This window comes from Uranotaenia lowii, chromosome 2 (assembly GCF_029784155.1).
Source record: "Uranotaenia lowii strain MFRU-FL chromosome 2, ASM2978415v1, whole genome shotgun sequence".
Lineage (NCBI taxonomy): Eukaryota > Metazoa > Arthropoda > Insecta > Diptera > Culicidae > Uranotaenia > Uranotaenia lowii.
In genome coordinates this window covers 49914850-49934532 of record NC_073692.1, presented here as the reverse complement: position 1 = coordinate 49934532, position 19683 = coordinate 49914850, and the positions used below count along the sequence as shown (strand labels likewise).

At 31.0% G+C, this 19683-nt stretch overlaps 1 protein-coding gene across 5 annotated transcripts in view; it reads right to left on the bottom strand.

The window, feature by feature from the left end:
* The window catches only part of LOC129748180 (aryl hydrocarbon receptor nuclear translocator homolog), a 238310-nt gene extending 218960 nt beyond the window's left edge, over positions 1 to 19350 (bottom strand). For 3 of the 5 annotated variants that reach the window (XM_055742689.1, XM_055742688.1, XM_055742690.1), the window contains exon 1: positions 19247 to 19346. In XM_055742689.1, the coding sequence (XP_055598664.1) occupies positions 19247 to 19287 (41 nt within the window). In that variant the 5' untranslated portion in view covers positions 19288 to 19346. Of the gene's footprint in view, positions 1 to 19246 lie in introns of all 5 variants that reach the window. The other 2 variants (XM_055742691.1, XM_055742687.1) reach the window with 2 other exon arrangements.
* Between the last annotated feature and the right edge of the window lie 333 nt (positions 19351 to 19683).

Sequence of the window (19683 nt, the reverse complement as noted above, 5' to 3'; positions counted from 1 at the left end):
AAGAGTCAAGAGTCAAGAGTCAGGAGACTGAAGTCAAGAATCAAGAGTCAAGAGTCAAGAGTCAAGAGTCAAGAGTCAAGAGTCAAGAGTCAAGAGTCAAGAGTCAAGAGTCAAGAGTCAAGAGTCAAGAGTCAAGAGTCAAGAGTCAAGAGTCAAGAGTCAAGAGTCAAGAGTCAAGAGTCAAGAGTCAAGAGTCAAGAGTCAAGAGTCAAGAGTCAAAAGTCTAGAGTCAAAAGTCAAAAGTCAAGAGTCAAGAGTCAAGAGTCAAAAGTCAAGAATCAAGAATCACGAGTCAAGAGACTGAAGTCAAGAATCAAGAGTCAAGAGTCAAGAGACTTTAGTCAAGAAACAAGAGTCAAGAGTCAAAAAATAAGAGTCAAGGGTCAAGAGTCAAGAGTCAAGAGTCAAGAGTCAAGAGTCAAGAATCAAGAGTCAAGAGACTGAAGTCAAGAATCAAGAGTCAAAAGTGAAGAGTCAAGATATAAGAGTCAAGAATCAAGAGTCAATAGTCAAAAGTCAAGAGTGAAGAGTTAAGAGTCAAGAGTCAAGAGTCAAAAGTCAAGAGTGAAGAGTCAAGATATAAGAGTCAAGAGTCAAGAGTCAAGAGTCAAGAGTCAAAAGTCAAGAGTGAATAGTTAAGAGTCAAGAGTCAAGAGTCAAAAGTCAAGATTGAAGAGTCAAGATATAAGAGTCAAGAGTCAAGAGTCAAGAGTCAAAAGTCAAAAGTCAAGAGTCAAGAGTCAAGAGTCAAGAGTCAAGAGTCAAGAGTCAAGAGTCAAAAGTCAAGAATCAAGAATCACGAGTCAAGAGACTGAAGTCAAGAATCAAGAGTCAAGAGTCAAGAGACTTTAGTCAAGAAACAAAAGTCAAAAGTCAAGAGTCAAGAGTCAAGAGTCAAGAGTCAAGAGTCAAGAGTCAAGAGTCAAGAGTCAAGAGTCAAGAGTCAAGAGTCAAGAGTCAAGAGTCAAGAGTCAAGAGTCAAGAGTCAAGAGTCAAAAGTCAAGAGTCAAGAGTCAAGAGTCAAGAGTCAAGAGTCAAGAGTCAAGAGTCAAGAGTCAAGAGTCAAAAGTCAAAAGTCAAGAGTTAAGAGTCAAGAGTCAAGAGTCAAGAGTCAAAATTCAAGAGTCAAGAGCCAAGAGTCGAGAGTTAAGAGTCAAGAGTCAAGAGTCAAGAGTCAAGAGTCAAGAGTCAAGAGTCAAGAGTCAAGAGTCAAGAGTCAAGAGTCAAGAGTCAAGAGTCAAGAGTCAAGAGTCAAGAGTCAAGAGTCAAGAGTCAAGAGTCAATAGTCAAGAGTCAAGAGTCAAGAGTCAAGAGTCAAGAGTCAAGAGTCAAGAGTCAAGAGTCAAAGTTCAAGAGTCAAGAGTCAAGAGTCAAGAGTCAAGAGTCAAGAGTCAAGAGTCAAGAGTCAAGAGTCAAGAGTCAAGAGTCAAGAGTCAAGAGTCAAGAGTCAAGAGTCAAGAGTCAAGAGTCAAGAGTCAAGTGTCAAGAGTCAAGAGTCAAGAGTCAAGAGTCAAGAGTCAAGAGTCAAGAGTCAAGAGCCAAGAGTCGAGAGTTAAGAGTTAAGAGTCGAAGGTCAAGAGCCAAAAGTCGAGAGTTAAGAGTCAAGAGTTTAGAATAGCATTTGCAAGTTAGGTAAAAAAAGAACTTCGAAATACCAAACTTTCGGCAGGCAAAGTTTTTGTCTGAAGTTCAAGATTTGAATAGTTATCAATACGTGATTTAACTGATTTAAAAATTAACCACTAAGTTATAAAATTTAAAATTTGCTCTAACATATTCCCAGATGACAAACGTTCGCAAAACATGTTCCCGATATCAAAGTATTGCACTGAAGAAAAAAAACCGATTGAACGTCCGCAAATAACTCGTTCCATAATTATATGGCCGCCACTCGGCTATGCCGTCTAAAGACCTGTGGATCTCATTTATTCCGGAATGCGGCAAAACAACTGCATGGTATCGGGAACGAGCGAGAGATGACAATTGTCGGAAAGTGTTTTGCCATTTGGGTTTTTGTCAAGAAACTGTCCGGTGCCTTGCAGGAAAATCGATCGATTGCAGAAACTGCTCACGTAGATCACATTCTCACGCCTGGTGACACACTCGGATGTTTTCGGCCTCGCGGACCGACCTTTGAAATGGAAAGAGCACTTTAAAAAACTGCCCAACGGATAATTAATGTCACTACAGGGGTCCGGCATCCATCAAAGTTTTAATTCAAATTTTGAAGAAATTAAAATAATCGATAATAAATAATTAATAAAAATAGATTTTTTTTTAGATTTTTAGCTTTTTTACAAAGCAAAAATATTGAACTTAATCATCACCTCAAAGATTGGAACACATTTTCACCAAATATTCTTCCAAATTTCGTCCAATGCATCAGGAAGCGTTTGTTGCACTTTTGTTTCTGCAAGCAGAAACGCAAAAAAAAACCAAAATCATCTCTCTGATGTGTTTTAAAGTGGCGGTTCTGTAATTCACCATCGCTGTGCGGTCGGACTCGATGTAATTGTTGCCAAAAAACTCCGAAAAAAACAGGTTGAATTTAGCTTGCCCCCAAAACAAAAAGAGAAACAACAACATCGGAAAAGATAAAACACATTATAATTTTCCCCACAATTCCGGCCCAGCAGTTGTTGGCCGCCGTCCATCTTCCTTCTTGTTTCTGTTGTCCCTTCACACAGGCATCGCACACACATTTAATTGCTCGGAAATGTTTGTAATTAAAGCATTCCTTTAACCCCGTTTTTTTTGCTTGCCCTGATCCCGTCAAATTCCTCGAATCGTTCGGTTTTTCGGTACAGTTCAGGGACCTCTACTCGACGACGACGATGACGAAGAAGTCGAACGCTTTTCAATCAATTTTATTCCTCTGAAAACAAAGGTTTTTGTTTTGAGAAAGATGGACTCGATTCGCTGCATTGGAATCGATCAATGATATTATTTATTTCAACATAGACATATACCGAAAATATAAAACCCGAACGTGTAGAAAACATTCGGAAAGCAATTTACTGGTCCTGTCTGTCTTTTCGGTCGCGTCCGTCAAAGCGATTTGATTGGTTTCCGATCCCGACTTTTTGGACAGCTCATTTATTTTGCCCCGGAAGAAATACCTACCCGATTCCGGGCGGCTTATCCGTTTTTTTGGCCAGGTTGCAATGGGAAAGGGTGAAACGATTATCCTTGTTTGGAAATCCCCTCTTGAGTTGAGGAAAAACGGGGTGATACCAGGCTGGCTTTTTCGGTTGTTTGGAAAGGGGGAATTTTTTATTCAGTATGATTAAAATTAGAATAAATTAAAACTGAACGTCTACTATACAATTTCTAATTTTTGCCAATTTAGTTACCTTTTATAGACAATTTTGGCAAATTTTTGATTTTTATATCAATTTTAACACTTTTGTAAATTGCATGATTTTTGTTTAAAATGACAGATTTTAAAATAAACAAAAAAAAATTGACAAAATTAGCAAAACTGACAAAAATTCGAAACATTTAAAAATTGACTAAAAAGATAAAAAATTACCAAATTAACAAAAATTATCAAAAATTGACCGAATTGAAAAAATTTACATTAATGACATAATAGACAAAAATTACAAACATGAAAAATGAACTAAATGCAAAAAATTGTAAAAAATTACCAAATTGGCAAAATTTTAAAAAAATGACAAAAGTGACAAAATTGACACACGTTGATAAAATTTACAAATTTGACAAAATTGACACAAACTGACAAAATAAACATAACTGACATAAATAACAATAGGGCGCCATCCATAAATTACGTTACGCAAAAAATGCACTTTTTTGACCCCCTCCCCCCCATATGTCACAAATCGTAACGCTTCGACGTACCCCCCTATGAAAATTACGTAACCCTGATATTTACCCCCCCCCCCCCCCTCTTCTGATGTTTTGTAAATACTGATTTAATAATTTTAATTTTACATTTTGTTAACGTTTTTCAAACGGAATTAATATCCATCTCAATCGCTTCTTAGTACTCATTGATGATAACTCTCTGATAAAATAAATTGATTGTCTTGTTACGAGTTGCTCTGTGCTTCATAACTGATTACCTACCATGTTTACTTTATTTTGTTCAAGGAGCATAACTTGTTATGCAAAATATATTGCATTTAGAAATATTCGTCGGAAAAATCAGAACTGCATTTTTTATATTGATTGAGAAAAAATAATAAAATTTCCGTCTTATAGTTGAAATAAGTTCTTGGGGGGAAATGTACCTAATATTCGGTTTTCCAATTCCATTTCACGGATATTCAATACACATTTCAATACACATTCATACAATCTTTCTCATTCTCATTCTCATTTCTCATTCTCCATCATTAAAGAGGAAAGGTTACAAACCAGTTTCAATCATGTTGAAGCTTACAAATTTAAACTGATTTTGGTTCGCATATCATTCTGTTAAAAATGCATGTCATAAATGTAGCTGCGATTAAAATGAAATTCTTAAGGAAAAATCGTTACGTAACGATGAGCATACCTCCCCCCCTCCCCTATGTCACAATTCGTAACGCTCAAGCTTACTCCCTCCCCCCCTAGGAGCGTTACGAAATTTATGGATGCCCCCTAGTGAATTTTGTTGTTTGTTGTCATTTTGGTCAATTTGGTCAATTTTATAAGTACCTATTGTCAATTTTTTCAATTTTTGTCTTTTTTTTTTATCAATTTTGCAATTTTTATCATATTGACCCTTTTTACCAATTTCGTCATTTTTGTGAAATTTGTCAATTTTGCCGAATTTGTAGATTGTATCATTTTTGTAATTTTTTCCGTTTTGTACATTTGGTCATTTTTAACGAATTAATATTTTTGTTTTGAATTTGTCATTTTTATCGATCTTGTAATTTTGGAGGATTTTGTAAATTTGATCTATTTTGTAAATTTTCACAATTTTGAAAATTTGGAACTTTTTGACAATTTCGTCATTTTTGTCAATTGTGTCGTTTTTGTTAATTTTGTAAAATCTGTGAATTCTTATAAAAATATTATTGAATTTTCTACACTGAGCATTAATTGAACATTTTGCAATTGAGTGAATGATGCTTGGACCTAAACATTATCAAACAATGCTCGATTCGAAATGCCAGAGGAATCTTCCACATTTTGTTATGAGGAAAAAATACAAACAGAAAGGTGAAAATTTCCGATGAATTTAAATTTTATTCTACTATGACTTTTTTCTTTAGAGATCTGTAAAAAAGTAAAAAAAAAACAATTGAGGCTTTCTTCTCGTCTATAAATTTTTTAGTTTTTTGACAAATTTGATAACTGCTAAGCATTACATTGAGTTTCAAAAACTGATATTTTTCTTGCAGAAAATAATTTGAAGGATCTGTCTTGAATCTTTCTTTTCCAAAATATCTGTAAGTTAATTCTTAGTCTTTATCGGTGAATGTTAGATCTTTATTTTAAAAATTGTACCTATCTTCTCATTGTTTTTTTTTTATATTCTGATTGTGTAGATCAGACTCGAACACACTGATGTAATTTTTACTTCTGCTGATGGCAGCTGAATAAAAATATTAATGTTGGCAGCTGGCTATTCGAAATTTTAATAATAAGCTTTGAATAAGAGTACTGCTCATTTAAATTTGCCCAAATTCGAAGGAAAAACAACTTAGAAATGTTTATTCGGGCGAATGTGGTCAAAACACAGGAGTTATTCAACGAAATTCAAGACTAAAAACACAAATAAATTAATGATCATACCAATAAACATCAAGAATTTAATGCATTTCTAAATCCGCATTCGACCCCATACATGAGTTCAAAATTTTTCTGTAATGTTTTTTTTTGGAAACAATCTAGGTATCAGAATAGCCAATTGTATAAGTTTTCAACTAAATCCAGCTCAGCTAAGCTTGATAAACAAAAACTATGTTGGATAGTGTACATATAGTTGAACATTGATTCTTTCTTCTTTCGAGTATCTTAGAAATGTTCTATTTTATTTTTAATTTTTAAATTTTAATATTAAACATATTTTAGCTTTTATTTTAGAGTTAACCCTTGGAAAAATTGAAACTGGTTGAAGAACAACACAAATAGTCAATTTCGAGTGCCCTCAATTTAGTCAAAATTAACTCTTAAACCTTTGGCACCACGAAAAAATGTGAGTTTTGTTGCCTTGTGTTATCGAACAAAACAAAAGAAAGGAGTAACACAATCAATTCAAATGCAATAATTATGTTATTTTGTTTGTTTGTTGAAATAAAAACATCTTTTAGACATTCAAATACAATTATATTTTCCTGATCTACTTCACTCAAAACACATATATATATATATTTTGAGAACGGTACCATGCAATGTTGAAAATTTGTAAGAATGTAAAAGTGTCTTAAAAAGCTCTAAAAAATTCTTTACAGTGTTACCAAAAAGTTCTATTTCTAGGGTATTTCAATTCAATTTGGTTTTGAAAAACAATTTTGATCTTTCATTTTACTTATTGCTATTTTATCGGTTATGTGCCATGTCATGTGATTTTTTCTGATGTAGAACTTTGTCATTTAGTTACAAATTACAAGAAAGTGGATGCATTTTGAGCCAAAACAAAAAAAAAAATTAGACTTCAAAACACTTCAGAAATAATTTATCTAACCAGCCCACATAAAGTCTTGAACTTTTTTTTACATTTCAAAGCTATATTCAGTATCTACTGTAAAACATCTCAAACGATTTTAATGCATCAAAAACACAATTGACAGTTTTAAAACCGAAAAAACGAGAACGAATTATCTGATTTCTTAAACTTTTCAAATGATACATACTGAAAAGAAACTATTTTGTTTTTTTTTTGTCAAAGTTTTTTCAGTAACAGGTCAAAATAGTTGTTTTTCATTGACACAAAAAAAATCTCAATGAATTCATTTTTCATACAGCAGAGGGTAAAAAGAATCAAACTCGCCTTGCATGTTTCAAAGGACATTCATGTAGAAAACATGAAAAACTAGAATACATTTTCGATTCATCTAAAATTTGAGATGATTTTTTAACTTGAATTGAGAATACTAAATTTGAAAATTTCATGCTTTTGAAAAGACATAAAAATGTTAAAATATAAGAATTTCAGACCTGTATTTAAACACTATATGAGTGAAGCAAAACGCCACTAGCTGAAAAAAACTATCAACTAGAGTGGAACTTATGAAGCAAAAATATATAAGAGACTATTAAAAATTTAAAGGATTTTTTTTTGCAATTTGTTATCCTAGAAAATGTGATGTATTTATATTATCTTATACTAGATTTCTCATTTAAATGTAATAAACTCGTACAAATCCAAGAAAAAAGTTACCTAATTGAACAATCATATATTTTTTTGTAATTTAATTAGGCCGGAACAAATTTCAAATCCTTCTTTTATCACTCGGAGTTAAAACATCACGAGTGGGGGGACAATAAAAAATAATGTGAAAAACAAATAAATTGGAATAAATTTCACGAAAGCTTGTATGCAACAAAGTTGCATACAATATCATTGCACAAAACCTAAAAAACAAGTAGTTTTTTATCGAAAAATTCAATAAAATTAAGAATACAAAAGGTGAAATAACTTCCATCTTCCAAAATTTGTTTTTTCCGTCTTGTAATCTTTTGGATTCTTGATTTTTTTTTTTCGAAATTTACATAAAATACTTCAAACTTTATTTATTTCCCCATTCGTGTTTTTGGAAATTTCGAAGGGGGGGGGGGGGGGGGTTTGGGGTGTGACAAAAGAAGAAATTGATATTTGTTCCAGTCTTATGTGAAACGGCTCTTACCTTGAGGCTTTAAAGAGCCAAACTCGTTTTCTATGTTTACAATTGTTTGCTTAGCTCTACATCACTTTATAACTTTTTTTACGTTTTAAAGAGAACAGGAAATAAATAGGGAAATATGAAAATGATAAGAGTTTAAGACGAAAATCGAAAATCAATTTTACTTTAAAATAAATTTAAAAATAAAAGAAAAACGAAACAATGATTTTTAGGTTAAGACGAATAATAATGGTTTGTTACGCATGGATAATTGAATCTTTAAAATTCGAATAATCGTTCTCGGTCCTTCTTAGTCATATCATACGCCTCTGCTAATTACCCAGGGCTGGAAAACAGAAAAAAATATGAAAAACGCTCAATTGTCAAATTGGTCTGATTAAATCATCGGCCAGTAAGAGGATAACAAATGTTGTTTCTTGAAAAAGATTATTGTAAAAACTTTTTTAAAGTCTTAAGAAACTTTCTCATTGAACAGATTTGCAAATTTCATCACACTGAGCATGCTTATACATAAAAAATTGTTTCGTTGATATTGTTTGGTTTCGGCATGAATTTCGATCTTAAATGATTACAACTACTTTCAAAAATAGCTTAGTTTTTTGTCGAAAAGTAGAAAAATATGCTGCAAAAATGCTGCAGCGAATTTCTATTTGCATCACCTAGCTAATTATAATGTTCAATGGCGTATCATCAGTTTTTGATTTTTGTTTATTTCGCAGCACACTGAAATGTAAATCTCACAGAGAGCTTTGGAAAAGCTTAATCTAGGCCTTAAATTAACTGTTCAAAATATAGCTAGATTGTAATGTATGTTATCTTTAAGTAAATAATCGATGTATTATTTGGATTTAAATTGTAACCTTTGGATGCAAAAGATAAGGATTTTACGCGTATATGAGTTGTTGGATTGAATCCCAACTTATATGGGCTTTTTCCTCACCAATAAAGAAAAAATGATATTGAAAAAAACAGATGCAACATTTGAAGATTCAATATATTCGTTAGTAAGAAAATAATAAAAATAGTGACTTTAGTGATCATATTAAAAAAAAGTAGCTGGTGAGACACCAGCTTAAAAAAAAAGTAACAAAATTACTAAAAAATGACCAACTTCTAGCCCTGTTGTTTAAGAGAGATCAGAGCAGTTTTTAAATTTTTAAACAAATGATTTTTTTATCACACATTTTCTGAACTGTTGAATTCTAACATAAAAATTGAAATGATAATTCTGAATTTTGAATTTAGGGTTTAATCCCTGCTCTTGAAATCAAAACTGAATTTTGATTTCCTTTTGTAAATTTTCTCGGTTTTTGGGGTATGAATTCCTGATTTTTCCCGCTTTCCCCGGTGCAATTTTCAATTCCTGTTTTTTTCCGGTTCTGAGGCCACCCTGAATTTAATTGATGCTCTTATTATTATTATTTTTTTTAAATTAATCAAATTAAATTTTAAGCATTTTTATGAACTTAGGTACTTAGGTCACAAAATAAAGTATTGAACTACAAATTTTTTTATCAACCATAACAGTAAAAATACGATTTTTCTAAATAATAGAAGATATCAGAAACACATAATTAAATCTGTGTTTCTGTTTTCGTTTTTTTTTAGTAGAACTCAAAACGCAGTTTCAAAAAATGTTATAGAAACTTACTCTGAACATGATCTTTTTGCGGTTATCAACTGTGAACTTTCAAATCAATCTCTAAATCTAGTCATTTGCTTAATTTCATGAAATCTGGAATCTATGATTCAACATTTTATATCCTTTAAATATTTCTTAGAATGGTTGTACAAGTTTTAAATCCCTTAGTTTGTATTGTGTTTTCATTTTTCGGCAAATTTAATTTTCTTATTTAAAAAACCAAATGGGTTTTGTTTTCATCCCCGTTCATGTTGATACGCAAGCAATTTTTAGAAAGAAAAAAAAGTTCAGCAAACCGAAAACACCTCCCAAAACTGCTGGAGCCTAATTATTGGCCCCGTAACCTGTAATTCCGTCAGCACTTCTTTAATACTTGTGTGTACTCTCTTTCATAGCTTTTATTGAGTAGCAGCCCCCTTTTTTGCAGCGAGACAGTGCCGAGAGGCAGAGGACGATAACTTACCATCTGATCGGGACTCCAAAAACCCGTAAATTCAGGTGTCGACTTTCCGCAGAAATGAGGCCCGGGAATGGAAAGGGGCGCTTCAATTATTGCGTAAAAACGGGCAGGTAACCTTCAAGTGCAAATTTTCCAATTGCACACCGTAATCATTGGCACCTTATGAGTAACTGGTGAGTGCACTTGAACTCCTCCTAGCAGGAGGGCAGGCGCCCGGCTGGGTTCCAGTAACGGTAAATTTCGAATGTTTTAAATGCTCAAAACTCGGAACTGGTAACTACAACAGGAAGTTTAAATGATCCATGATGATGATGAGGCGCCCGTGTAAGTTCGGAGCAAATTGGTCTGCAAATAAAACGGTAGCCACTTTACGGTTGGGTTCGTCGCTTGCCGGAATGTGCTCTCGTTGAAGTCTCCCAGTGGATTTATGAGCGAAAATTTTGGAAAAATTATCCAAAAGTTCATTCGAAAGATTTTATTACTTTTTCTCAGCGTTGAAAATTATTTTTTGGAGGTTTTAATGAATTAGTTTGAAATTCAAGTTTTGTTAATTCAAATTTTGGAATGGAATGTAGAGCATCCGCGTTGAAGTTTCCCAAGAAGTGTCTAATCAACCCGACAGCCTCAATTCTGTCAACACTGTGGCCCCGGTAATTACGGAGCCTAATTTAGCCCAGACAAGCAATTATTTTCATCAGTCATCTTCGGGGCGATGTGATGGACTTTTGAACGAACGGTTTGAGACATCCTCCCGAAAAAAATTGGATGCGGTTAGGCAACGGGAAGCCGATCAAATCGACAGTCAGTCGCCGACGCCGGATGAGCGTATAAAAATTATTCCCAAATCTCGGAAACCACACTCGATCGACTTCCTCCGGGAAGGCGCAAGATGTCCAAGAGACGATCTTCAACGGAGAACCCCCCTAAGGAAAAAACAATCAAAGAATGAAGGTTTATCTAAATATAGGTGTCTTCAAAAATCTGTCAATAATTTTCTGTTCTGGTCGATTATTATCTTATTATATGTTGTCTTTTGTTTTGCCGTTTTCTCGGTTCTTCCCGTCCTCCGCTTCAGTTAGCTTTGGATTTTACGTAGATTCCCCTCCTTCTTGAATTCTGTTCGATAGACACCTCGAAAAGCTACCGAAGCAAAAATGTTCCGTTCCAAGTTTCTTGGACTTAAATTTTGCGAACCGCAGTGCAAAACCCCAAAAAGAATAAAAAACGAGCTCAATAATCGATCACCCAATTCCCTAAGAGCTTAAAGGGCCTGATGTTGATTGATTGATTTGTGTATTTTTTTTTTGCTTCTCTCTTTCCCTTTGGATTGGACTCTTGCCCTAACAAAATCGATCTCTTTCGAAGAGCGAAAAAAAACGAAACAAAATAAGGGCACCGAGAGAGAAGTCCTGAAGGGATAATTGAGGCGAAAAAAGAAATTATAATAAACAGCGTTGTCCAGGCAGAAAGCAAACGATCGTTTATTGCTGCGTTAATTCTGTTTGGTTAATGTTGTGGGGGCAAATTAAGACCCCCTGCTTCTTCTTCTTCCTGCTAGGGCTGACTGGATTGGGACAGCCCCATTAAGATAAGGAAAAAAAAGCGAAAAAAAAACTTTTCAATTTCATGCTAATTATTTCAGAACGGTTTCAACGGTCGGTTTTTTTTCCCTTTTTTCATCCATCTGTCAATGGGTCCCCGATGATCGAATTGGATGGAACGAATCGCGACGACCCGGTTGATTACACTATTACACCGGATTGGGAGGACCGCCTCCCGGTCATATTAAGTCCGATTGCAAAGAAACAATTTGCACACGAAGCCCCTAAAATGTAGGGGAAAAAAACGAACAAAACTGTTCGAGGACCACAATTAATGAAAAAGGGGGTCTCAATAATTTTTCAATCAAGGCGACTCGAGACCGCCGCCGCCATCGTAGCACTAATTTGCGATTTTATTCGATCAGATTGCTGGTGCTGCTGCGTGTAATTGAAGTACCGATAATTACTGTTCCAGACCAACCCCAAAAGTGGGACCACCGATTCTGTTGGTTGTTTTTCATCTTTCAGTCTTTTTTTCTGATACGGATATTACTTCTGACGACTTCAGTCCGAGTTACCCGGGTATGTCATTAGCAGTCCCCAACTGGGAAAACAAGCAAATTGTTAACGAGATTCCGGTCTTAATTTGATTGTTTTCAGCCAAGTTGTCAAATCGTGTTCACCTAGGGGCATTGACAATTTTTTGTTGGTTTTGGTTGACAATTTTGTGCCATTTCTGCGAGAAGAGCAACCAAGTGTGTTAATGCTCATAAGATATCAATTTTGGGCAATTGAGTATAATGGCTTCGGTTACAGATTTGAATTTCCTTGAATTTAGAATTACAAAATTCAAAATAATGTTTATCCAACTTCCTAACTTTTTTTAATTTTAGTAGTTAGAAATAGCCAAAAAGGTAATTTTACACAATAAGTTTGAACTCAAATTTCATGATACATAATTTGTAAAAATCCATGCAACATGCTCGTTCATTTCCCGTTATTTTGGGCAAAACAATTTAAATTGCTCTCCCCAACGACGATTAAATTCAAATAAATCTGGCTTCAGTGCTCCGGGGTAATTATGTGCCGAATATAGTTTCTCGAGAAGCAATTTTCTTCCTTCTCCCATGTTCCGTGGAATCCCAAACAAACCCCCAGCGCAACCGATCCATCAAATCAATCGAACTCGAATTGGCAGCTTGGCTTCTGTCGATGAATCCTGGCTTCGCATCCGTCACTAAACGTCATCCAGAGAGTTGACAGAAGTGACAGAACAACAACAACAACTAAGAGCGAGGAAGACCTTAGCATGAAAGGGGGGATGATGACTATGAGTGTTCCTTATGGATTGGTCCAGCCAGCAGCGTCATCGAGGAGCTCCTTGATGGTTTTGACAGCTTACAAGACACGATCCACGGGCACAAAAAGGCAAAAATTACATCCGAACATTAATTTCTTTTTGTTGCCGCACGCGGTCTTTCGTCGATTTTTTCCTCCTTTCTATTGGACGGCCATCCAGAAACCGTTTACGTCAGGGCTTGAAATCGTTGAAAATTGAAACTCAAGTTCGATGCAATGGTACAAACAGAAGAGAAAAAAAAACCTTTCGAAAAGGAAAACACTGTTGGTCCTTGCACCAGCATGTTCAGGCTGCCCCGTAGGGCTAAGCTCGTTACTTTGGCGGGGCCGGACAGCGGCGACAATGTTTACAGTTGTTGATTTTTCTTCCCTTTTTTTTTGCTTCCTTCGACAAAAAGTGCAATTCTCACGAGAGGGCCGCAACCACAAAGCAATATTGATGGGACAAATTGAAACGAGGTTGCAACCACGTTAGAAAAAAAATACGTTGAGCTTTGAGAAGCTTGGAAGTAGGGAAAGGAAAGAGCAACCAACTATTTCAGTAAGTGACATTTAATTTATAATCAATCAATTGTGGGCCAATGGTTTTGTCGAAAAAATTCTCTTCAGGATTAAATTGGCAAAATTCCTAGACTACCACCATAGGCCATTAAGAAAAAAGCTGCAAAGAAATTTTGCTCATGAGCTACAGTGTTTAAATAAGAATTTGTGAACAGTGAGAAATACGTTGAGTGAGAAATACGTCAAGCTTATTGAACTTTGTCCAGTTTATCTTCCCAATTCATTTTCGGTGAATATTGTATCTCTGTATTCTTCCCTAGCAGGGAAATTAAACAGTCTGGAAATATTGGTATCCTCATTGGTTAGTTCGATTTTAGAAAAGTTAAAAACACATTCTATATATTCTGAAAAAATTGATTTAAAATTTTAACAACTTCAAGAGTATTGAAAATTTTTCTAATTTCTATATTTCTTGTGAATTTAAAAAAAAAATCTTTTGTCAATTTTAAAACATGAATACTTTTTATCTCTTCAAATTTATTGTTTTCTATTTTAAACTTTTATACCTTTTTTCCATTAAATTTTTTTTCGTTTACTTTTTTTTTGTTTAAAATTTTTATGCTCTCATATTTAGTGTTTTTTTTTTCTTTTGTTCTCCTTTTTTTTCATTAGCTATCTGTATTCATATATTTTTAACTTATTTCTTTTTTTTAATTGATAATTAATGTAATTTTTTTTTTGAAAGTTAGGTTTATTCCTTTTTAATTTTATTTCATTTGTATTAATATAATTTTCTATTTTATGCCTTCTTTTTATTTCATTTTTCTATATTTTTTTTGTTTTTTAAAACATTTTCTGTATAATTGTTATCCCATTTTGCCATTGATTTGCTAATATTAAATTTATTTTTATATTTTTATTTTTTTCCCTATTTCTATCCTTAAATGAATGACAGGATATTTTTGTACATCCGTTTTTTATTTCCTTTTCTTCCTTTTTTCCATTTTATTTTCTATATTTTTTAATTATTTTTTAACTTAAAAAAATATTTTCTGCTGATATTTTTTTCCTCGATTTTTATTTTGCATTCGATTTTTGAATTTTCATTTTTTTTTATTTTTAATTTTTTTCCCCTTTGCAAACTCTTTCCTTTCTTTTCCATTTGCAAATATTCCTCTTCTCAATTTTAGTTTTTATTTTCAAATATTGTTATCGATGTTTTAATTTAACTACCAATTTTATATTTAAAGTCCAACTTTTTATTTTCTTTCCTTTTTTATTATTGTCATTTTTCCATTTTTTATTTTTTTTTTTTTTGATTTTATTCCTATTTTTTATTTATTGAAATTTCATAAATTTTTCCTATTTTTTTCTTTTTTTCCTTTCTTTATTTTATTCAATTTTTACTTTATTTCTTTTTGTTCTATTTTTTATTTGCTTTTCTTGTTATTCTATCTGTTATCTATTTTCTTAAAATTTTCTCTTTTCATTTATTTATTACTATCTTTTTTTTTATTTTTTTTTCGTTAACGTTTTTTTCCTTTTTTCCCCTATTTCATTTTTTATCACTTTTCTAATGTTAAACTTTTTATAGTTTTTTCTTTTATTCTGTTCTATTTTTAATCATTTTTTAATTTTCTATTTTTATTATAACTATGCTTTGTTAATTAATTTTCCTTTTATTTAATTTTTTTTTAAATATTTTTTACCTTTTTTTCCATTTTCATTTTTCTTCTTTTATTTTTTCCTGTATTTTTCTTTTTCTTTTTATTTTTTTTCCTTTTTTATATGTTTTCAACTTTTTTAATTTTTATTTCTTTCAATAATTTATTTTCAATTTTTTTTCTTTTTGATTTTTTCCCTTTTAATATTTTCTATTTTTATATGTTCTTTTCCTTCCATTTTTTTAATTTTTTTTCCTTTATATATTTTTTTCCTTTTTATAATGTTTTTATTTTTTTTTCTAAATATTATATCCTTTAATCTTGTTGCAGTTTTTTCCTATTCACATTTTTTTCTTTTTTTTTCTTTTTTTTTCTTTTTTTTCTGTTTTTTTCTTTTTTTTCTCTTTTTTTCTTTTTTTTCTCTTTTTTCTTTTTTTTCTTTTTTTTCTTTTTTTTCTTTTTTTCTTTTTTTTTTGTTTTTCTGTTTATCCTATTTTTTTTTCTTTTTTTTCCATTTTTTTTTCCTTTAACTTTTTTCTTCCTTTTTTATTTTTTTCCTTTTATAATTTTTTCTTTTTTAAAATTTTTACTTTCCTTTAATTTATTTTTGTTTCCTTTTATTTTTTTCCACTTTTTATTTATTTTTCTTTTCTTAATTTATTTGCCTTATTTTATTTTTTTTTCCTTTTATAATTTTTTCCTTTTTGCTGTTTTTTCCTTTTTTTTGTTTTTTTTTTCCTTATTTCCTTTTTAAATTTTTTTTTCTTTCTTTATTTTTTTCCTTTTCCTTTTTTTGTTTATTTATTCCATTTTCTTTTTTTTTTTACCCGGTTTTTTTTTTCATTTTTTCTCCTCTTTTTATTTTTTCAACTTTTCTTCCGTTCTTTTCCTTTTCTTATTTTTTTTCCTTATTGATTGTTTTCCCATTTTTATTTTTTTCCTTTATTTCCTTATTTATTTCTGTAGCATTTTTCCTTTTCTTATTATTTTTTTCCTTTTATTTTTTTTCCTTTTTTATTTTTTTCAATTATTTCCTTTTTTTATTTTTCCTTTTTTTTCATGTTCTATTTTTGTCGTTTTTTTTCTTTGCCTCTTTTATTTTTTTCCTTTTTCCCTTCTTTCCTTATTCTTTTTTTCCTTTTATTTTTTTCCTCCTATTTTATTTTTTTCTCCTATTTTATTTTTTTCTCCTATTTGGCTTTTTTCTCCTATATGATTTTTTTTCTCCTATTTGATTTTTTTCTCCTATTTGATTTTTTTCTCATATTTGATTTTTTCTCCTATTTTATTTTTTTTCTCCTATTTTATTTATTTCTCCTATTTTATCTTTTCCTCCTTTTTTTCCCCTTATTTTTATTCTCTTATTTATTTTTTTCTCCTATTTTATTTTTTTCTCCTATTTTATTTTTTTCTCCTATTTTATTTTTTTGTCCTATTTTATTTTTTTGTCCTATTTTATTTTTTGTCCAATTTTTGTCCTATTTTATTTTTTTTGTCCTATTTTATTTGTTCGTCCTATTTTATTTTTTGTCCTATTTTATTTTTTTGTCCCATTTTATTTTACTCTCCTATTTTATTTTACTCTCCTATTTTATTTTATTCTCCTATTTTATTTTATTCTCCTATTTTATTTTACTCTCCTATTTTATTCAACTCTCCTATTTTATTTTACTTTCCTATTTTATTTTACTCTCCTATTTTATTTTTATCTCCTAATTTATTATACTCTCCTATTTAATTTTTTTCTCCTATTTTAGTTTTTTCTCCTATTTTATTTTTTTTCTCCTATCGTATTTTTTTCTCCTATTATATTTTTTCTCCTATTTTATTTTTTTCTCCGATTTTATTTTTTTCTCCTATTATATTTTTTTCTCCAATTCTTTTTTTTCTCCTATTTTATTTTTTTCTCCTATTTTATTTTTTTCTCCAATTTTATTGTTTTCTCCAATTTTATTTTTTTCTCTAATTTTATTTTTTCCTCCTATTTTATTTTTTTCTCCTATTTTATTTTTTTATCCTATTTTATTTTTTTCCTTCTTATTTTTACCCTTTTTCCTTTCTAAATTTTGTGCTTTTTAAATTTTTCCTTTTGTATATTTTTCCAATTTTTTCTTTTTATATATTTGTCCTTTTTTTCCTTTTTTATTTAGTCTTTTCTAATTTTTATTTTTATTTTTGTTGTGTTCTTTTACCTTTTTATTTTTCTCTTTATTTCTTTTGTGTTAATTTTTCATTTTTTTTTTCTTTCCGTTTTTTCGTTTTCTTTTTCCTTTTATTTTGTTTTTCTTTTTTTTCTTATTCTTTATCCTTTTTTGTAATCCTTTTGTTTTCCAATATTATTTTTCTATCAGGATGGTTTGTTTCATTTTGAAGTCGTTGTTTTATTTCCTTTTTTATTAATATTTCTATGTAATTTTTTTCCGTTTTCTGTTTTTTTCTTTCAGTAATTTTTTTTTCCTTTGTTCATTTAGTTTTCTTGATTATTGTTTTTCTTTTTTGATTCATTTTTCTTTATTTTGCTTTATTATTGTATTTATTTATATTCTTTCATTATTGCTTTTCCTTTTTTATTTGTAATTCCGATGATTTTTCCCTGTTTTCGTTTTATTCATTTTTATTTATTTTCATTCATTTTTTTGTTCTATTTTATTTTTTATACGTTCTTATTTTATTTATTATCACATTTCCTTTTTCATTTATATTAATTTTTTGGACATAGGCACTTTATTCTTATTTTGCAGTTTTAACTGTTTTGCACTAGATTTCATTCAATTTTTTTCTGCTGACCATTTAACTATTTTATTTTCTTTTCTTCCATTTTTCTTAGCTTTTTTTTACATTTTTCCTCTGAGTTTCCCATATTTCACATATTTTTTTAATTTTGTGTCGTTTTTGATAAGTTTCTCTTTTTTATTTTACCCATATTATATTTTTATTCCTAATAACATTTTCTTCCTTCTATCATTATTTTTGTTTCTTTTTCCTCATTTTTTTCCCATTTTGTTTTATGTGTTTTTAAGTTTTTTAATATATTTTCTACTTTTTTCTCTTTTTTTAATTTTTTTCTACCTATTTTTTTCCTATTTTATCATGTTTTTTTAAATACTTTCTAAATTAAGTGTTATCAATAATTTAATGTATTTATTTCATACTCATTTGTATGTTTGTTTTTAATTCAATGATTTTCATACCTTTTAAAATGTAATTAAAAAAAATGTCTTGAGGCAGTATTTTCAACATGCTTTTAATGCAGATTGTATAAAGTTAAGGACCAGATCCACACTTGTTTTCACTTTAAGAAATCGAATAGGATTTTGGCATTGACTTGACCTCTTCATTTGTAGTATGGAAATAAAAATTTAATTGGCTTTAAAACATTTTAATTTTAAATTTTGTTATCATTCTCAACATATGATTAGCAATTTTAGGCTTGTGATATAGCTCAGTTGGCAAGTCTGTTGTCTCCTGAGCCAATGTCCGCGAGTTCGAGCCCAAGAGTAAACATCGAAAACAATTGTACCGGATAAGTTTTTCAATAACGATCCGCCAACTGCAACGTTGATAAAGTCGCGAATGCCACTAACGAAACGACTATAGAAAAAAAGTCTTGACCAAATATAGATTTAGGGCGTCTTTTTAATAGCAGGTCAACGAAAGTTTGCATTAAATTTAATAGGAATTCAGTTAAGGCATGAGAAATTTCGTATTTGAATTATAGAAGAAAAAAATATTCAAAAGAGAGAATTAGGGTTGAAGATGAACTTAAACATTTGGATAGGCTTTCTGAAACGATTGATTTGTAGAATGGTAGATAAATTAACTCTTATTTTTTGTTTGTTTAAAAAGCGGAAAATATCACTAGACACGTATTGAGCAAAATTGTAACGGTTTTTGAGCGGTATTAGCTTGTAGTGTTCTAGTAGAAAAAACATAAATTCAAATAGATTTATTTAGTTTTGAAGCTTGTCGAGTCGACTCTGAGAAAAGGTCTGTCGATTCTACCATTAATCTTCACTCATCCATAAAAAATCAAGCGATATCGAGAAAATGTAATTAATTCCATAGAGATCGTCCAAGATTTTGAAAATTGATAGAAAATTATAATCCGGAAGTCGTTTTAAAAATCTATGTTCCTGAATGTATATCGATAAACAGTTCTGTTAGAAATAAGAAAAGTTTTTATAAAATTCTAAAACAAAACTTCATTACTCATTCATGTAGAACTGGAAACCAACGAAAAGATTTCAGAAATCCAATTCCTCAAAATCGAAACTCACCTGGCGAATCGCTCCTTCTCTTGAACGTTGTCTTCTTCCATTCTGTTGTATTTGTTTCCACTGGCGCTATCCTCATCAGATCTGTGAATGAAAAAAAAAAAAAAAAACAAAAATAAAACCGTTATTGATTAGTTCGACACCGGCGAGCTTAGTTCGTTCGTATGTAGGAGGTAGATACATTTGGAATTAGGGGTTTCCTCGGAAGTGCATCACTTAGAAGACGCGGCAGGAATTTCCACCAGCAAGTAAAAACGGCTTCCACGTCACGGAACGTGTGATCGCCTTCTTTTGACGACGTCGACGACGTGGACGACGTCTTCCAGACGGACGTGTGCAGACTGCAGAAAGGAAGCTTTCTGTATGCGGAGGAGCCTTCCAGCGGATGTTTGGACAGTTGTTGCTGACCTACATTAGTTGATGGGGGTTCCGGGTTTCGG